The sequence below is a fragment of the Panulirus ornatus genome, chromosome 14 (genome assembly GCF_036320965.1).
Source record: "Panulirus ornatus isolate Po-2019 chromosome 14, ASM3632096v1, whole genome shotgun sequence".
NCBI lineage: Eukaryota > Metazoa > Arthropoda > Malacostraca > Decapoda > Palinuridae > Panulirus > Panulirus ornatus.
The window spans coordinates 36,106,023-36,127,209 of NC_092237.1; the positions used below are offsets into that span (position 1 = coordinate 36,106,023).

Consider the following 21,187-nt stretch of genomic DNA (forward strand, 5'->3'; position numbering starts at 1 on the left):
GTTATTATTTATTCCAGGTAAGAGTCATATTATATTTTTCCCCAGTAATTCTTATCCTTAACTTACATATTTTACCATACAACGCTGCATTTCACTGCACTAGGGAAAACGTTATTAGATCCAGTTGCTTTATCCAGCTAATTGACTTTTATTTCTTAGTTCTGTTACAGATTTTAATATTATCCCTAATATAAATGCTTTGTATGTCATATTTGTTTAGTTTTTCATTATACTTTATTGGAAATAGGTTTAACCATTGCACAGCATTTGAAAAGATATCGATTGTTTAAAATGGAAGCCAATATTTTGTTACTGTTTGTTGAGATAATATAATTCATAACCCAATGCAAGATTAATGTTCTAGATGAAGTTACCATTTAGTTAAGAAGACAGGTCCATAAGATCTGTAATATTTTACTCGCTCCTTTTTTCTTAATTGATATTTTATGAATGTTCTTTTACTGATTTCTAATACCCCCCAACACACACACGCACACTCATTTTACACATTCATATATTTTGTAGGTTGTTCATTGTGTTTTCTGTGCTTATTTCTTTTAAGGGTCAATTAAGCCTTTTATTTCTTTAGCCAACCAGTCTGGTATTTCTTCCTCAGTATGTTTATTGTTCTTGGGAATTTCACTCTTAAGGTTACACAACATATTTGCAAACGTATCTACATCCAAATCTTTTATTAAGTGTGTCCCTAATATCCACACGACGTTTGTCAAACTGAAATAATCTTATGATTTTCCTTGAAATTAAAAGGGAAATTTACATTATATCTGATGACTGTAATGTCACTGATACCCAAATCTCACCGTCTTCACAATAGCTGATTACGTCCTTGTCCTTAACGAGGACTTCATCTAGAAAATTCATCTGCATTGGGTTATGAATTATTTCATCTGAAAAAACTGGTCCTCAGTAAGTGATTACTCTGTCTCATTTCTGGTAACTTGTTAAGAAAGCCCAAACAAAGCTGGAATTTTTCAAATCACCAACAATGACTGCTTGATTTTTGCTTAACGAGAACTTAATTTCTTCCCAATAAAATAAACTTTTCGTAGCATTGCCTTGAGGATCTGCACATTATATCAATGGCATCATTATTTTGGTAACCTTATTAGTTAACACGATATACAGAGAATCGTATGTAGTCTGGTAACATTTGGACTCTGACATGGGGCGTAACTCTGCTACCAATAGAGGTGGTGACGATAGTCTGCATTATGAATTCTAATTCTTACCCACAGCTTCATCCCGATCTCGGTTATTGCTTTGATATCTGACCAGTGGAGGTGAACCGCTGTTGCTACAGTACAGGAATAATGGCTCAGCCGCTGTGGCAGGTGCTGAAGGATCCAGAGGTTGTCCGCAAGTTGCAGCAACATCCCACTACCTTCAGGTAGCTTTCCTTCATGTGGCTCTGATGAATAAGAATTACGCACGGTAACCTAAAGACAATTTAGAGTGAAGTATTTTGCAGTGCATGTTATAATCTATCAAGTCAGGCAGGTAATGAGAGGCATCCTTATACAGTGATGAAATACCAAATATTTTCCTAGTGGAATATTATTTGTTGTTTAATTGGTCATACGTCGCAGAAAAGTTGTAATTATTGATACTTTTACAAATACCTTGTAGGTATTCGATTTTCTTCAGTGGAAAATCTGACTGAATCCACCGAAGGTCGTCGAACAACTCATACTCGTATGTTTATAGAATGTTCTGTAATTACAGTTAAGACAGAAAAATACCTTTTATTTTTTCATGAATACTAATGTCTCATTGTTACCAAAAATGCATTATCATTCCCATTCAAGTGTACAAATTACTCTCTGGTAAGTATGTTAATGTGTAATAAAAGCCAACTTCTTTTGACACACACATTCATGTCTTACAAATTACCTTGTTTTCATTTTTATCCTCCTGTATCGCTCATTCAACAAGGATTTATGATTATCATTGCTTACCCAATGCATCAAACAGAGAAAATCAATGCAGACAAGTTTTCATTGTCTTCAGAAACTTCAGACTTCAACGGTATATAAGAAAATGGATACATTGTGTCGAAGGTTCTCTTGCCATTTGATTTATTTCTATAAAAGCCCTGATGATGATTGTTGCTAGGAATATAGGCAAGGCAAGCATACGATGCAAAAAACGGTGCAAGTATCGGTCAGTGTGAGTAAGAGTCCTGCAAACTACAATAACATTTCTATTTTCTTCTCTTTGTGGACCTTACATGAGTGGGTTCAGAAGGGCTAACCTCTGCGGTTTAACTTGCTTCAACTAGATTCAAGAGTTTAATTTGTTTGACGCTTTTAGCTCCATAACTTCAGAGCCTTCTGCCCTACTCTCATTGTATTTGTTTCTCTGTGCATTCATCAGCTTCCCTTGTAAAATAAGAGAGAGAGAGAGAGAGAGAGAGAGAGAGAGAGAGAGAGAGAGAGAGAGAGAGAGAGAGAGAGAGAGAGAGAGAGATCAAAGCTGCAACGGCAAACGTTGCACGTACACTTTCCAGTAAACTGTGACCATCAGACAAAATATTTGTGGGGATTTTGATGATTAAAACAAATCTTATTTTGTGGAAAAAGGAATGCAAATGGTTATCAAAATGTATATCATACATGTGCAGATATAAATCTCTTTCCCTGATTATAGGTGCATGTGAATGATTTTGTCGGCTGAATGGCGAGCAGTAGTATGAGGTCCACAGAAGATATGTGTATCGTATTTCAACTGTGGCAAACCTTGCAGGTTCGAGCACGGTGCGTCACTAGTGGTGTCGGCAGTCGGGTGGTTGCCTCACCTCGATGTCCAAGTGCACGACGATGGGAGCCTCTCGGTCGTGGGTCCCGTCGCCAATATGCTGAACTCTGTCGCTCAGTCACTCAACTTCACGTGAGTGGCTTCAACTTAAGTTACCTTCCATTAGAAAACAAAACAAAATATAAGAGCCAGCAACTACAAACGGTACTCGCATAGACATGATTCCCAATTATAGCGAATCAAAAAAAAAAGAACATAATCTTAGCCAAGATACTGAAGAGTATCCTCATCTCCATGGGAGCCATGTATATGCATGAGGAGTTGGAACTATGGCAAACTATTTCTTAATAGTCGTCATAGGAATAGACTGCTACTTTTGTAATATAAGATCTAATGATCCTTTAGCATGAATGATTAAAATGAAATAAGATATGCTTTCCTTCAACAACAAGCGGATTTCTAATGAAAGAAATAAAAACATTTTTCAACTCACTTCTACAAAGCTCATCTTTTTAAAGGGAAACTTATAAGCGTATCATTTTGGACTTTAACACCAATTATGTGCGACTTCGCCTACTACTTTCTTATGACAGTTGGAAAAATACTCAGAGAAAATAATATCATCAATATCCACATGAATTTGACTCCCGTGGTGTACCGGTTAGCGTTACTGACTGTGACGTAAACATAGGCCGCCTACGGCCAAGCTAAGAGGTTCGAAGATTGGTTGTGATATTCGGTACACAGTAAACCCAGCTGTTCATCCATCCACAGGGGTTCGGTAATAAAGCATATACCTGCCTCAATATATATATATATATATATATATATATATATATACATATATATATTTTTTTTTTTTTTTTATATACTTTGTCGCTGTCACCCGCGTTTGCGAGGTAGCGCAAGGAAACAGACGAAAGAAATGGCCCTACCCCCCCATACACATGTATGTACATACGTCCACACACGCAAATATACATACCTACACAGCTTTCCATGGTTTACCCCAGACGCTTCACATGTCTTGATTCAATCCACTGACAGCACGTCAACCCCGGTATACCACATCGCTCCAATTCACTCTATTCCTTGCCCTCCTTTCACCCTCCTGCATGTTCAGGCCCCGATCACATAAAATCTTTTTCACTTCATCTTTCCACCTCCAATTTGGTCTCCCTCTTCTCCTCGTTCCCTCCACCTCCGACACATATATCCTCTTGGTCAACCTTTCCTCACTCATTCTCTCCATGTGCCCAAACCATTTCAAAACACCCTCTTCTGCTCTCTCAACCACGCTCTTTTTTTTCCACACATCTCTCTTACCCTTACGTTACTTACTCGATCAAACCACCTCACACCACACATTGTCCTCAGACATCTCATTTCCAGCACATCCATCCTCCTGCGCACAACTCTATCCATAGCCCACGCCTCGCAACCATACAACATTGTTGGAACCACTATTCCTTCAAACATACCCATTTTTGCTTTCCGAGATAATGTTCTCGACTTCCACACATTCTTCAAGGCTCCCAGAATTTTCGCCCCCTCCCCCACCCTATGATCCACTTCCGCTTCCATGGTTCCATCCGCTGTCAGATCCACTCCCAGATATCTAAAACACTTCACTTCCTCCAGTTTTTCTCCATTCAAACTCACCTCCCAATTGACTTGACCCTCAACCCTACTGTACCTAATAACCTTGCTCTTATTCACATTTACTCTTAACTTTCTTCTTCCACACACTTTACCAAACTCCGTCACCAGCTTCTGCAGTTTCTCACATGAATCAGCCACCAGCGCTGTATCATCAGCGAACAACAACTGACTCACTTCCCAAGCTCTCTCATCCCCAACAGACTTCATACTTGCCCCTCTTTCCAAAACTCTTGCATTTACCTCCCTAACAACCCCATCCATAAACAAATTAAACAACCATGGAGACATCACACACCCCTGCCGCAAACCTACATTCACTGAGAACCAATCACTTTCCTCTCTTCCTACACGTACACATGCCTTACATCCTCGATAAAAACTTTTCACTGCTTCTAACAACTTGCCTCCCACACCATATATTCTTAATACCTTCCACAGAGCATCCCTATCAACTCTATCATATGCCTTCTCCAGATCAATAAATGCTACATACAAATCCATTTGCTTTTCTAAGTATTTCTCACATACATTCTTCAAAGCAAACACCTGATCCGCACATCCTCTACCACTTCTGAAACCACACTGCTCTTCCCCAATCTGATGCTCTGTACATGCCTTCACCCTCTCAATCAATACCCTCCCATATAATTTACCAGGAATACTCAACAAACTTATACCTCTGTAATTTGAGCACTCACTCTTATCCCCTTTGCCTTTGTACAATGGCACTATGCACGCATTCCGCCAATCCTCAGGCACCTCACCATGAGTCATACATACATTAAATAACCTTACCAACCAGTCAACAATACAGTCACCCCCTCTTTTAATAAATTGCACTGCAATACCATCCAAACCTGCTGCCTTGCCGGCTTTCATCTTCCGCAAAGCTTTTACTACCTCTTCTCTGTTTACCAAATCATTTTCCCTAACCCTCTCACTTTGCACACCACCTCGACCAAAACACCCTATATCTGCCACTCTATCATCAGACACATTCAACAAACCTTCAAAATACTCACTCCATCTCCTTCTCACATCACCACTACTTGTTATCACCTCCCCATTTGCGCCCTTCACTGAAGTTCCCATTTGCTCCCTTGTCTTACGCACTTTATTTACCTCCTTCCAGAACATCTTTTTATTCTCCCTAAAATTTAATGATACTCTCTCACCCCAACTCTCATTTGCCCTTTTTTTCACCTCTTGCACCTTTCTCTTGACCTCCTGTCTCTTTCTTTTATACTTCTCCCACTCAATTGCATTTTTTCCCTGCAAAAATCGTCCAAATGCCTCTCTCTTCTCTTTCACTAATACTCTTACTTCTTCATCCCACCACTCACTACCCTTTCTGATCAACCCACCTCCCACTCTTCTCATGCCACAAGCATCTTTTGCGCAATCCATCACTGATTCCCTAAATACATCCCATTCCTCCCCCACTCCCCTTACTTCCATTGTTCTCACCTTTTTCCATTCTGTACACAGTCTCTCCTGGTACTTCCTCACACAGGTCTCCTTCCCAAGCTCACTTACTCTCACCACCTTCTTCACCCCAACATTCACTCTTCTTTTCTGAAAACCTATACAAATCTTCACCTTAGCCTCCACAAGATAATGATCAGACATCCCTCCAGTTGCACCTCTCAGCACATTAACATCCAAAAGTCTCTCTTTCGCACGCCTGTCAATTAACACGTAATCCAATAACGCTCTCTGGCCATCTCTCCTACTTACATAAGTACACTTATGTATATCTCGCTTTTTAAACCAGGTATTCCCAATCATCAGTCCTTTTTCAGCACATAAATCTACAAGCTCTTCACCATTTCCATTTACAACACTGAACACCCCATGTATACCAATTATTCCCTCAACTGCCACATTACTCATCTTTGCATTCAAATCACCCATCACTATAACCCGGTCTCGTGCATCAAAACCACTAACACACTCATTCAGCTGCTCCCAAAACACTTGCCTCTCATGATCTTTCTTCTCATGCCCAGGTGCATATGCACCAATAATCACCCACCTCTCTCCATCAACTTTCAGTTTTACCCATATTAATCGAGAATTTACTTTCTTACATTCTATCACATACTCCCACAACTCCTGTTTCAGGAGTATTGCTACTCCTTCCCTTGCTCTTGTCCTCTCACTAACCCCTGACTTTACTCCCCAGACATTCCCAAACCACTCTTCCCCTTTACCCTTGAGCTTCGTTTCACTCAGAGCCAAAACATCCAGGTTCCTTTCCTCAAACATAATACCTATCTCTCCTTTTTTCACATCTTGGTTACATCCACACACATTTAGGCACCCCACTCTGAGCCTTCGAGGAGGATGAGCACTCCCCGCGTGACTCCTTCTTCTGTTTCCCATTCTAGAAAGTTAATACAAGGAGGGGAGGATTTCTGGCCCCCCCGCTCCCGTCCCCTCTAGTCGCTTTCTACGACACGCGAGGAATACGTGGGAAGTATTCTTTCACCCCTATCCCCAGGGATAATATACATATATATATATATATATATATACCTACACACACACACATACACATACATACGCACATATACACACACACACACATACATATATATACATATGAAAAATGTAAGAAACAATTTAGAAAACAAACTTTTAGCTTGAAATGAATGAAAAAATGAATGTCACATAATGGTTCAACCTCTGGCTATGGAAAAAGGAAATGTATAATTCATTTACACAAACGTCAATAGCAGTTCTCATCAATTTAACCACTGTATCAAAAAGCTTCAATGTCTAAGCTACATTTTTCTCCAATTTCACTATTTTCTTGTCAAAACACCATGTATGAAAACTATCACTCCAGTAACACAACTATAAACATTTACTTCCCCTTTAAAAAAAAGTTCTGGGGAAGTCTGTCTCGATACACTGCGGGACACTCTACCACCTGGCGAGGTTTGTGTTGCAATGGTGATAGCGTGAGCTGCTCAAGGGATTCCTCAGTTTTTCTCGGCTTAAGCTTGAACGTTGACGCACCGAACAGTATCGTTTTGCTTGAAGACAACACAGGCGACCCACTCTTCCATAACTCCATACGTCTTACGATGAAGTAAGGGACTCGCACCACCTCTCGCGGTGAAGCTGAGAGAAATGTTGCGGTGACCAAGAGATGCTGTCTCGAAACAGTAGTTCAGGTTTTGAGAATTTAAGCAACAGCACACCCGGCCCAGGTGATGCCCATCACAAGTGCATGTTACACCTTCGTACCTTGAACATCCAAAGACCACGGGTACTGATGACGGCAGATGTACCGCTTGTGGTCTGGGACAGCTGGGTAACGAGCCATCTGGGATACGAAAGGTTTACGTGTGTTAAAAGGGTCGCAAATGCGTGTGCCCATCCTCGACACCAAACTCCCGTTGTGTGTTGGTTGCTGAGTCACTTCTCTTACAGCAGCATCAGGCAGCGGTGCAGTGTGCTATGTACAATATATATATATATATATATATATATATATATATATATATATATATATATATATATATATATATATATATATATATATATATATATATATATATATATATATATATATATATATATATATATATATGGGAGGTGGGTGGATTAGAAAGGGTAGTGAGTGGTGGGATGAAGAAGTAAGAGTATTAGTGAAAGAGAAGAGAGAGGCATTTGGACGATTTTTGCAGGGAAAAAATGCAATTGAGTGGGAGAAGTATAAAAGAAAGAGACAGGAGGTCAAGAGAAAGGTGCAAGAGGTGAAAAAAAGGGCAAATGAGAGTTGGGGTGAGAGAGTATCATTAAATTTTAGGGAGAATAAAAAGATGTTCTGGAAGGAGGTAAATAAAGTGCGTAAGACAAGGGAGCAAATGGGAACTTCAGTGAAGGGCGCAAATGGGGAGGTGATAACAAGTAGTGGTGATGTGAGAAGGAGATGGAGTGAGTATTTTGAAGGTTTGTTGAATGTGTCTGATGATAGAGTGGCAGATATAGGGTGTTTTGGTCGAGGTGGTGTGCAAAGTGAGAGGGTTAGGGAAAATGATTTGGTAAACAGAGAAGAGGTAGTAAAAGCTTTGCGGAAGATGAAAGCCGGCAAGGCAGCAGGTTTGGATGGTATTGCAGTGGAATTTATTAAAAAAGAGGGTGACTGTATTATTGACTGGTTGGTAAGGTTATTTAATGTATGTATGACTCATGGTGAGGTGCCTGAGGATTGGCGGAATGCGTGCATAGTGCCATTGTACAAAGGCAAAGGGGATAAGAGTGAGTGCTCAAATTACAGAGGTATAAGTTTGTTGAGTATTCCTGGTAAATTATATGGGAGGGTATTGATTGAGAGGGTGAAGGCATGTACAGAGCATCAGATTGGGGAAGAGCAGTGTGGTTTCAGAAGTGGTAGAGGATGTGTGGATCAGGTGTTTGCTTTGAAGAATATATGTGAGAAATACTTAGAAAAGCAAATGGATTTGTATGTAGCATTTATGGATCTGGAGAAGGCATATGATAGAGTTGATAGGGATGCTCTGTGGAAGGTATTAAGAATATATGGTGTGGGAGGCAAGTTGTTAGAAGCAGTGAAAAGTTTTTATCGAGGATGTAAGGCATGTATACGTGTAGGAAGAGAGGAAAGTGATTGGTTCTCTGTGAATGTAGGTTTGCGGCAGGGGTGTGTGATGTCTCCATGGTTGTTTAATTTGTTTATGAATGGGGTTGTTAGGGAGGTAAATGCAAGAGTTTTGGAAAGAGGGTCAAGTATGAAATCTGTTGGGGATGAGAGAGCTTGGGAAGTGAGTCAGTTGTTGTTCGCTGATGATACAGCGCTGGTGGCTGATTCATGTGAGAAACTGCAGAAGCTGGTGACGGAGTTTGGTAAAGTGTGTGGAAGAAGAAAGTTAAGAGTAAATGTGAATAAGAGTAAGGTTATTAGGTACAGTAGGGTTGAGGGTCAAGTCAATTGGGAGATGAGTTTGAATGGAGAAAAACTGGAGAAAGTGAAGTGTTTTAGATATCTGGGAGTGGATCTGGCAGCGGATGGAACCATGGAAGCGGAAGTGGATCATAGGGTGGGGGAGGGGGCGAAAATTCTGGGAGCCTTAAAGAATGTGTGGAAGTCGAGAACATTATCTCGGAAAGCAAAAATGGGTATGTTTGAAGGAATAGTGGTTCCACCAATGTTGTATGGTTGCGAGGCGTGGGCTATGGATAGAGTTGTGCGCAGGAGGATGGATGTGCTGGAAATGAGATGTCTGAGGACAATGTGTGGTGTGAGGTGGTTTGATCGAGTAAGTAACGTAAGGGTAAGAGAGATGTGTGGAAATAAAAAGAACGTGGTTGAGAGAGCAGAAGAGGGTGTTTTGAAATGGTTTGGGCACATGGAGAGAATGAGTGAGGAAAGGTTGACCAAGAGGATATATGTGTCGGAGGTGGAGGGAACGAGGAGAAGAGGGAGACCAAATTGGAGGTGGAAAGATGAAGTGAAAAAGATTTTGTGTGATCGGGGCCTGAACATGCAGGAGGGTGAAAGGCGGGCAAGGAATAGAGTGAATTGGAGCGATGTGGTATACCGGGGTTGACGTGCTGTCAGTGGATTGAATCAGGATATATATATATATATATATATATATATATATATATATATATATATATATATATATATATATATATATATATATATGTATATATATATATATATATATATATATATATATATATATATATATATATATATATATATATATATATATATATGTATATATACACATACCCCGGTATACCGGGGTTGACGTGCTGTCAGTGGATTGAATCAGGGCATGTGAAGCGTCTGTGGTAAACCATGGAAAGTTGTGTGGAGCCTGGATGTGGAAAGGGAGCTGTGGTTTCGGGCATTATTGCATGACATCGAGAGACTGAGTGAACGAATGGGGCCTTTGTTGTCTTTTCCTAACGCTACCTCGCACACATGAGGGGGAAGGGGGATAGTATTCGATGTGTGGCGAGATGGCGATGGGAATGAAGAAAGGCAGACAGTGTGAATTGTGTGCATGGGTATATATGTATGTATCTGTGTGTGTATATATATGTGTACATTGAGATGTATAGGTATGTATATTTGCGTGTGTGGACGTGCATGTATATACATGTGTATGGGGGTGGGTTGGCCATTTGTTTCGTCTGTTTCCTTGCGCTACCTCGGAAACGCGGGAGACAGCGACAAAGCAAAATAGTAAAAATATATATATATATATATATATATATATATATATATATATATATATATATATATATATATATATATATATATATATATATATATATATATATATATATATTTTTTTTTTAAAACTATTCGCCATTTCCCGCGTTAGCGAGGTAGCGCTAAGAACAGAGGACTGGGCCTTTTATGGAATATCCTCACCTGGCCCCCTCTGTTCCTTCTTTTGGAAAATTAAAAAAAAAACGAGAGCGGAGGATTTCCAGCCCCCCGCTCCCTCCCCTTTTAGTCGCCTTCTACGATACGCAGGGAATACGTGGGAAGTATTCTTTCTCCCCTATCCCCAGGGATGTATATATACATATATATATATATATATATATATATATATATATATATATATATATATATATATATATATATATATATATATATATATATATATATTTATGTATATATATATTTATTTATTTTTTTATCTATCTATACATTTAGCTTTGTCGCTGTCTCCCACGTTAGCGAGGTAGCGCAAGGAAACAGATGAAAGAATGGCCCAACCCGCCCACATACACATGTATATACATACATGTCCACACACGTACAATATACGTACCTATACATCTCAATGTACACATATATACACACACAGACATATACATATATACACATGTACATAATTCATAGTGTCTGCCTTTATTTGTTCCCATCGCCACCTCGCCACACATGGAATAACAACCCCCTCCCCACTCATTTGTGCGAGGTTGCGCTAGGAAAAACACCAAAGGACCCATTCGTTTACACTCAGTCTCTAGCTGTCATGTAATAATGCACTGAAACCACAACTTCCTTTCCACATCCAGGCCCCACACACTTTGCATGGTTTACCCCAGACGCTTCATATGCCCTGGTTCAATCCATTGACAGTACGTCAACCCCGATATACCACATCGTTCCAATTCACTTTATTCCTTGCACGTCCTTCACCCTCCTGCATGTTCAGGCCCGACATCACATATTGTCCCTCACATCACATATTGTCCCCAAACATCTCATTTCCAGCACATCCACCCTCCTGCGCACAACTCTATCAATAGCCAACGCCTCGCAACCATACAACATTGTTGGAACCACTATTCCTTCAAACATACCCATTTTTGCTTTCCGGGATAATATTTTCGACTTCAAAACATTCTTCAAGGCTCACAGAATTTTCGCCCCCTCCCCCACTCTATGATTCACTTCCATTTCCATGGTTCCATCCGCTGCCAGATCCACTACCAGATATCTAAAACACTTCACTTCCTCCAGCTTTTCTCCATTTAAACTTACCTCCCAATTGACTTGACCCTCAACGCTACTGTACTTAATAACCTTGCTCTTATTCACATTTACACTTAACTTTCTTCTTTCACACACTTTACCAAACTCAGTCACCAGCTTTTGCAGTTTCTCACATGAATCAGCCACCAGCATTGTATCATCAGCGAACAACAACTGACTCACTTCCCAAGCTTTCTCATCCCCAACAGACTTCATACTTGCCCCTCTTTCCAAAGCTCTTGCATTCACCCCCCTAACAACAACATCCATAAACAAATTAAACAACCATGGAGACATCACACACCCCTGCCGCAAACCTATATTCACTGAGAACCAATCACTTTCCTCTCTTCCTACACGTACACATGCCTTACATCCTCGATAAAAACTTTTCACTACTTCTAACAACTTGCCTCCCACACCATATATTCTTAAAACCTTCCACAGAGCATCTCTATCAACTCTATCATATGCCATCTTCAGATCCATAAATGCTACATACAAATCCATTTGTTTCTCTAAGGATTTCTTGCATACATTCTTCAAAGCAAACACCTGATCCACACATCCTCTACCACTTCTGAAACCACACTGCTCTTCCCCAATCTGATACTCTGCACATGCCTTCACCCTCTCAATCAAAACCTTCCCATATAATTTACCAGGAATACTCAACAAACATAGTCCTCTGTAATTTGAGCACTCACTCTTATCCCCTTTGCCTTTGTACAATGGCACTATGCACGCATTCCGCCAATCTTCAGGTACCTCACCATGAATCATACATACATTGAATAACCTTACCAACCAGTCAACAATACAGTCGCCCCCTTTTTTAATACATTCCGCTGCAATACCATCCAAACCTGCTGCTTTTACTACCGCTTCTCTATTTACCAAATCATTTTCCCTAAACCTCTCACTTTGCACACCACCTCGACCAAGACACCCTACATCTGCCTCTCTATCATCAAACACATTCAACAAACCTTCAAAATATTCAATCCATCTCCTTCTCACATCACCACTACTTGTTATTACCTCCCCATTAGCCCCCTTCACTGAAGTTCCCATTTGCTCCCTTGTCTTACGCACTTTATTTACCTCCTTCTAAAACATCTTTTTATTCTCCCTGAAATTTAATGATACTCTCTCACCCCAACTCTCATTTGCCCTCTTTTTCACCTCTTGCACCTTTCTCTTGACCTCCTGCCTCTTTCTTTTATACCTCTCCCACGCATTTGCATTTCATCCCTGCAAAAATCGTTCAAATGCCTCTCTCTTTTCTTTCACTAATAAACATACTTCTTCATCCCACCACTCACTACCATTTCTACTCAACCCACCTCCCACGCTTCTCATGCCACAAGCATCTTTTCCGCAAGCCATCACTGCTTCCCTAAATACATCCCATTCCTCACCCACTCCCCTTATCTCCTTTGATCTCACCTTTTTCCATTTTGTACTCAGTCTCTCCTGGTACTTCCTCACACAAGTCTCCTTCCTAAGCTCACTTACTCTCACCACTCTCTTCACCCCAACATTCTCTCTTCTTTTCTGAAAACCCCCACAAATCTTCACCTTCGCTTCCACAAGATAATGATCAAACATCCCTCTAGTTGCACCTCTCAACACATTATCATCCAAACGTCTCTCTTTCGTGCGTCTATCAATTAACACGTAATCCAATAACGCTCTCTGGCCATATCTCCTACTTATATACGTATACTTATGTTTTCTCGCTTTTTAAACCAGGTATTCCCAATCACCAATCCTTTTTCAGTACATAAATCTACAAGCTCTTCACCATTTCCATTTACAACACTGAACACTCCATGTATACCAATTATTCCCTCAACTGCCACATTACTCACCTTTGCATTCAAATCACCCATCACTATAAGCTGGTCTTGTGCATCAAAACCACTAACACACTCATTCAGCTGCTCCCAAAACACTTGCCTCTCATGATCTTTCTTCTCATGCCCAGTTACATATGCACCAATAATCACCCTCTCTGTCCATCAACTTTCAGTTTTGCCCATATCAATCTAGAATTCTTACACTTTGTCACATACTCCTACAACTCCTGATTCAGGGGTAGTGCTACTCCTTCCCTTGCTCTTGTGATCTCACTAACCCCTGACTTTACTCCCAAGACATTCCCAAAACACTCTTCCCCTTTACCCTATAGCTTCGTTTCACTCAGAGCCAAAACATCCAGGTTCCTTTCCTCAAACATACTACCTATCTCTCCTTTTTTCACATCTTGGTTACATCCACACACATTTAGACACCCCAATCTGAGTCTTCGAGGAGGATGAGCACTCCTCGCGTGAGTCCCTCTTCTGTTTCCCCTTTTACGACACGTGAGGAATGCTTGGGAAGTATTCTTAAACCCCTTTCCCCAGGGATATATATATATATATATATATATATATATATATATATATATATATATATATATATATATATATATATATATATATATATATATATATATATATACATATATATATATATTTCTTTTTTTTTTATCATACTATTCGTCTTTTCCCGCGATAGCGAGGTAGCGTTAAGAACAGAGGACTGGGCCTTTGAGGGAATACCCTCACCTGGTCCCCTTCTCTGTTCCTTCTTTTGGAAAAAAAAAAGAAAAAAAAAACCGAGATGGGAGGATTTCCAGCCCCCCGCTCCCTTCCCTTTTAGTCGCCTTCTACGACACGCAGGGAATACGTGGGAAGTATTCTTTCTCCCCTATCCCCAGGGATAATATATATATATATATATATATATATATATACATATATATATATATATATATATATATATATATATATATATATATATATATATATATATACGGAGTGAGTATTTTGAAGGTTTGTTGAATGTGTTTGATGATAGAGGGGCATATATAGGGTGTTTTTGTCGAGGTGGTGTGCGGAGATGTTCAGGGAGAACGATTTGGTAAGCCCAGAAGAGGTAGCGAAAGCTTTGTGAAAAATGAAAGCCAGCAAAGCGGCAGGTTTGGATGGTATTGCTGTGGAACTTATTAAAAAAAGGAGGTGACTCTGTTATTGACTGGTTGGTGAGGATATTCAGTGCATGTATGGTTGGTTCATGGTGAAGTACCTGAAGATTGGCAGAAGTGCATAGTGCCATTGTACAAAGGCAAAGGGGATAAAGGTGAGTGTTCAAATTACACAGGTAAACGTTTGTTGAATATTCCTAGGAAATTATATGGGAGGGTATTGATTGAGAGGGTGAAGGCATACACAGAGCATCAGATTGGGGAAGAGCAGTGTGGTTTCAGAAGGGGTAGAGGATGTGTGGATCAGGTGTTTGCTTTGAGGAATGTATGTGAGAAATACTTAGAAAAGCAAATGGATTTGTATGTAGCATCTATGGATCTGGAGAAGGCATATGATAGAGTTGATAGAGATGCTCTGTGGAAGGTATTAAGAATATATGGTGTGGGAGGCAAGCTATTAGAAGCAGTGAAAAGTTTTTATCGAGGATGTAAGGCATGTGTATGTGTAGGAAGTGAGGAAAGTGATTGGTTTTCAGTGAATGTAGTGAATATACATATGGGGTGTTCAGTGTTGTAAATGGAAATGGTGAAGAGCTTATTGATATATTTTCTGAAAAAGGACTGGTGATTATGAATACCTGGTTCAAAAAGAGAGATGTACATAAGTGTACGTATGTAAGTAGGAGAGATGGCTAGAGAGCGTTATTGGATTATGTGTTAATTGACATACGCACGAAAGAGAGACATTTGGATGTTAATGTGCTGAGAGGTGCAACTGGAGGAATGTCTGATCATTATCTTGTGGAGGTGAAGGTGAATATTTGTAGACGTTTTCAGAAAAGAAGAGAGAATGCTGTGATGAGGAGAGTGGTGAGAGTAAGTGAGCTTAGGAGGGATACTTGTGTGAGAAAGAACCAGGAGAGACTGTGTACAGAGTAGAAAAAGGTAAGAACAAAGTAGGTAAGGGGAGTGGTGGAAGAATGGGATGTATTTAGGGAAGCAGTGATGGCTTGTCTAAAAGATGCTTTTTACATGAGAATCGTGGGAGGTGGGTAGATTAGAATGGCTAGTGAGTGGTGGGATGAAGAAGTAAGACTACTAGCGAACTAGAAGAGAGGGGCATTTGGACGATTTTTGCAGGGAAATAATGCAAATGACTGGGAGATGTATAAAAGAAAGAGGCAGAAAGTCAAGAGAAAGGTGGAAGAGGCGCAAAAGAAGGTAAAGGAGAGTCGGGGTAAGAGAGTATCATTGAATTTTAGGGATAATGAAATAGTATTTTGTAAGGAAATAAATACAGTGCGTAAGACAAGGGAACAAATGGGAACATCAGGGATGGTCGCTAATGTGGATGTGATAACAAGTGGTGGTGATGTGGGAAGGAGATGGATTAAGTAGCTTGAAGGTTTCTTGAATGTGTTTGATGTTAGAGTGGCAGATATAGGGTGTTTTGGTCGAGGCGGTGTGGAAAGTGAAAGGGTTAGTGTGGTTTCAGAAGTGGTAGAAGATGTGTGGATCAGGTGTTTGCTTTGAAGAATGTATGTGAGAAATGCTTAGAAAAGCAAATGGATTTGTATGTAGCATTTATGGATCTGGAGAAGGCATATGATAGAGTTGATAGAGATGCTCTGTGGAAGGTACTAAGAATATATGGTGTGGGAGGCAAGTTGTTAGAAGCAGTGAAAAGTTTTTATCGAGGATGTAAGGCATGTGTACGTGTAGGAAGAGAGGAAAGTGATTGGTTCTCAATGAATGTAGGTTTGCGGCAGGGGTGTGTGATGTCTCCATGGTTGTTTAATTTGTTTATGGATGGGGTTGTTAGGGAGGTGAATGCAAGAGCTTTGGAAAGAGGGTCAAGTATGAAGTCTGTTGGGGATGAGAGAGCTTGGGAAGTGAGTCAGTTGTTGTTCGCTGATGTTACAGCGCTGGTGGCTGATTCATGTGAGAAACTGCAGAAACTGGTGACTGAGTTTGGTAAAGTTTGTGGAAGAAGAAAGTTAAGAGTAAATGTGAATAAGAACAAGGTTATTAGGTACAGTAGGGTTGAGGGTCAAGTCAATTGGGAGGTGAGTTTCAATGGAGAAAAACTGGAGGAAGTGAAGTGTTTTAGATATCTGGGAGTGGATCTGGCAGCGGACGGAACCATGGAAGCGGAAGTGGATCATAGGGTGGGGGAGGGGGCGAAAATTCTGGGAGCCTTGAAGAATGTGTGGAAGTCGAGAACATTATCTCAGAAAGCAAAAATGGGTATGTTTGAAGGAATAGTGGTTCCAACTATGTTGTATGGTTGCGAGGCGTGGGCTATGGATAGAGTTGTGCGCAGGAGGATGGATGTGCTGGAAATGAGATGTCTGAGGACAATGTGTGGTGTGAGGTGGTTTGATCGAGTAAGTAACGTAAGGGTGAGAGAGATGTGTGGAAATAAAAAGAGCTTGGTTGAGAGAGCAGAAGAGGGTGTTTTGAAATGGGTTGGGCACATGGAGAGAATGAGTGAGGAAAGGTTGACCAAGAGGATATATGTGTCGGAGGTGGAGGGAACGAGGAGAAGAGGGAGACCAAATTGGAGGTGGAAAGATGGAGTGAAAAAGATTTTGTGTGATCGGGGCCTGAACATGCAGGAGGGTGAAAGGAGGGCAAGGAATAGAGTGAATTGGAGCAATGTGGTATACCGGGGTTGACGTGCTGTCAGTGGATTGAATCAAGACATGTGAAGCGTCTGGGGTAAACCATGGAAAGCTGTGTAGGTATGTATATTTGCGTGTGTGGACGTATGTATATACATGTGTATGGGGGGGTTGGGCCATTTCTTTCGTCTGTTTCCTTGCGCTACCTCGCAAACGCGGGAGACAGCGACAAAGTATAAAAAAAAAAAAAAATATATATATATATATATATATATATATATATATATATATATATATATATATATATATATATATATATATATATATATACGGAGTAGCACTACTCTTGAAACAGGAATGGTGGGAGTATGTAACAGAGTGTAAGAAATTAAAGTCTAGTTGGATATGGAAAAACTGAAAGTGGTTGGAGAGAGATTGGTGATTATTGGTGCCTATACACCTGAGCATGAGGAGAAAAATCATGAGAGGCAAGCGTTTTGGGAGCAGCTGTTTGAGAGTGTTGTATTTTTGATGCACGAGACCGAGTAATAGTAACACGTGATTTAAATGCAAAGGTAAGTAATGTGGCAATTGAGGGAATATATGGTGTACATAGGGTGTTCAGTTTTGTAAATGGAAATGGTGAAGAGCTTCTAGATTTATGTGCTGAAAAAGGACCGATGATATGGAAAACCTGGTTTAAAAAGAGAGGTATACGTAGGCATACGTATGTAGGAGAGATGGCCAGAGAGCGTTATTTGATTATGTGTTAATTGATAGGAGCGCGAAAGAGAGACTTTTGGATGTCAATAAGCTGAGAGGTGCAACTGTAGGGATATCTGATCATAATCTTGTGGAAGCGAAGGCGAAAATTTCTAGAGATTTTCAGAAAAGAAGAGATAATATTGGGGTGAAGAGAGTGTTGACAGCAAGTGAGCTTGGGAAGGAGACTTGTAGGAGTAAATACCAGGAGAGACTGATTACAGAATGGAAAAAGTTGAGAACAAAGGACGTAATGGGAGTGGGGGGAGGAATGGGATATATTTAGTTAAGCAGTAATGGCTTACGCAAAAGATACTTGTGGCGTGAGAATCATGGGAGGTGGGCAGATTAGAAAGGGTAGTGAGTGGTGGGATGAAGAAGTAAGATTGTTAGTGAAAGAGAAGAGAGAAGCATTTGGACAATTTTACAGGGAAATAAGGCAAATGAGCGGGAGATGTATAAAAGAAAGAGGCAGGAGGTCAAGGGAAGGGTGCAAGAGGTGAAAAGGAGGGCAAATGAGATTTGAGGTGAGATAGTATCGTCAAATTTTAGGGAAAATAAAAAGATGCTTTGGAAGGAGGTAAACAAAGTGTGTAAGACAAGGGAACAAATGGGAACTTCAGTGAAGATGGCTAATGGGGAGGTGATAACAAGTAGTGGTGATATGAGAAGAAGATGGAACGGATATTCTGAGGGTTTGTTGAATGTTTTTGGTGATAGATTGGCAGATATAGGGAGTTTTGGTTGAGGTGGTGTGCAAAGTGAGAGGGTTAGGGAGAATGATTTGGTAAACAGAGAAGAGGTAGTAAAAGCTTTGTGGAAGATGAAAGCCGGCAAGGGAGCGGGTTTGGATGGTATTGCAGTGGAATTCATTAAAAAAGAGGGTGACTGTATTGTTGACTGGTTGATAAGGTTATTGATTATATGCATGACTCATGGTGAGGTACCTGTGGACTGGCGGAATGAATGCATTGTGCCATTGTACAAAGGCAAAGGCGATAAAAGTGAGTACTCAGATTATAGAGTTATAAGACTGTTGTGTATTCCTGGAAAATTATATGGGAGAGTATTGATTAAGAATGGTGAAGGAATGTACAGAACTTAAGACTGGGGAAGAGCAGTGTGGTTTCATAAGTGGTAAAAGATGTGTAGATCAGGTGTTTTCGTTGAAGAATTTATGTGAAATACTTAGAAAAGCAAATGGATTTGTATGTAACGTTTATGGATCTGGAGAAGGCATATGATAGAGTTGATAGAGATGCTCTGTGGAAGGTATTAAGAATATATGGTGTGGGAGGGAAGTTGTTAGAAGCAATGACAAGGTTTTATCGATGAAATAAGGCGTGTCTACGATTGGGAAGAGTGGAAAGTGATTGGTTCTCAGTGAGTGTTGGTTTGCGGCATGGGTGCGTAATGTCTACATGGTTGTTTTATTTGTTTATGGATGGGGTTGTCAGGAAGGTGAATGCAAGAGTTTTGGAAAGAGGGACAAGTATGCAGTCTGTTGTGGATGAGAGAGCTTGGGAAGTGAGTCAGTTGTTGTTCGCTGATGATACAGCGCTGTTGGCTGATTTGGATGAGAAACTGCAAAAGCTTGTGACTAAGTTTGGTAAAGTGTGTGAAAGAAGAAAGCTGAGAGTAAATGTGAATAAGAGTAAGTTTATTAGGTACAGTAGTGTTGATCGACAAGTCAATTGGGAGGTAGGTTTGAATGGAGAAAAATTGGAGGAAGTGAAGTGTTTTAGATATATTGCAGTGGATTTGGCAGTGGATGGAACCATGGAAAAGGAAGTGAATCATAGGGTGGGGGGGGGGGCGACATTCTAGGAGCGTTGAAAAACGTGAGGAAGTCGAGAACGTTATCTTAGAAAGGAAAAATGGGTATGTTTCAAGGAATAGTGGTTCCAACAATGTTATACGGATGAGAGGCGTGGGCTATAGATAGAGTTGTGCCGAGGAGGGTGGATTTGCTGGAAATGAGATGTTTGAGGACAATATTTTGTATGAGGTGGTTTGATCGAGTAAGTAATGAAAGGGTAAGAGAGACGTGTGGTAATAAAAAGAGTGTGGATGAGAGAGCAGAAGAGGGTGTTTTGAAATGGTTTGGTCACATAGAGGGAATGAGTGAAGAAAGATTGAGAAAGAGGTTATATGTGTTAGGTGTGGAGGTAACGAGGAGAAGTGGGAGACCAAAATGGAGGTGGAACGATGGAGTGGAAAAGATTCTGAGTTTCGGGGCCTGAACATGTAGGAGGTTGAAAGGCGTGCAATGAATAGAGTGAATTGGAACGATGTGGTATACCGGCGTCGACGTGCTGTCAATGGCTTGAACCAGGGCATGTGAAGCATCTAGGATAAACCATGAAATGTTTTGTGGGGGCCTAGATGTGGAAAGGGAGCTGTGGTTTCGGTGCGTTATACATGACAGGTAGAGACTGAGTGTGAACGAATGTGTCCTTTGTTGTGTTTTCCTAGCGCTACCTGTGGCGAGGTGGCCTTGGGAATGAATAAAGCACACAGTATGAATTATGTACATGTGTATATATGCATAAGTCTGTGTGTGTATATATATGTGTACGTTGAGATGTATAGGTATATATATGTGCATATGTGAACGTTTATGTATATGCATGTGTATATGGGTGGGTTGGGCCATTCTTTCGTCTGTTTCCTTGCGCTACCTCACAAACGCGTGAGACAGCGACAAAATATAATGAATAGATAGATATAATATATTATGTTTAATTAATGTCTCCTGTGCTAGCGAGGCAGCGCAAGGAAACAACCGAA

General features: G+C 40.5%; 1 protein-coding gene across 1 annotated transcript in view; it reads left to right on the forward strand.

Annotated features, from left to right (window-relative positions):
* The first annotated feature begins 1,331 nt into the window (after positions 1-1,331).
* The window catches only part of LOC139753526 (probable glutamate receptor), an 88,709-nt gene continuing 68,853 nt past the window's right edge, over positions 1,332-21,187 (forward strand). The window contains exons 1-2 of the mRNA XM_071670173.1: positions 1,332-1,408; positions 2,764-2,907. Coding sequence (XP_071526274.1) covers positions 1,332-1,408; positions 2,764-2,907 — 221 coding nt within the window. The remainder of the gene's footprint in view (positions 1,409-2,763; positions 2,908-21,187) is intronic.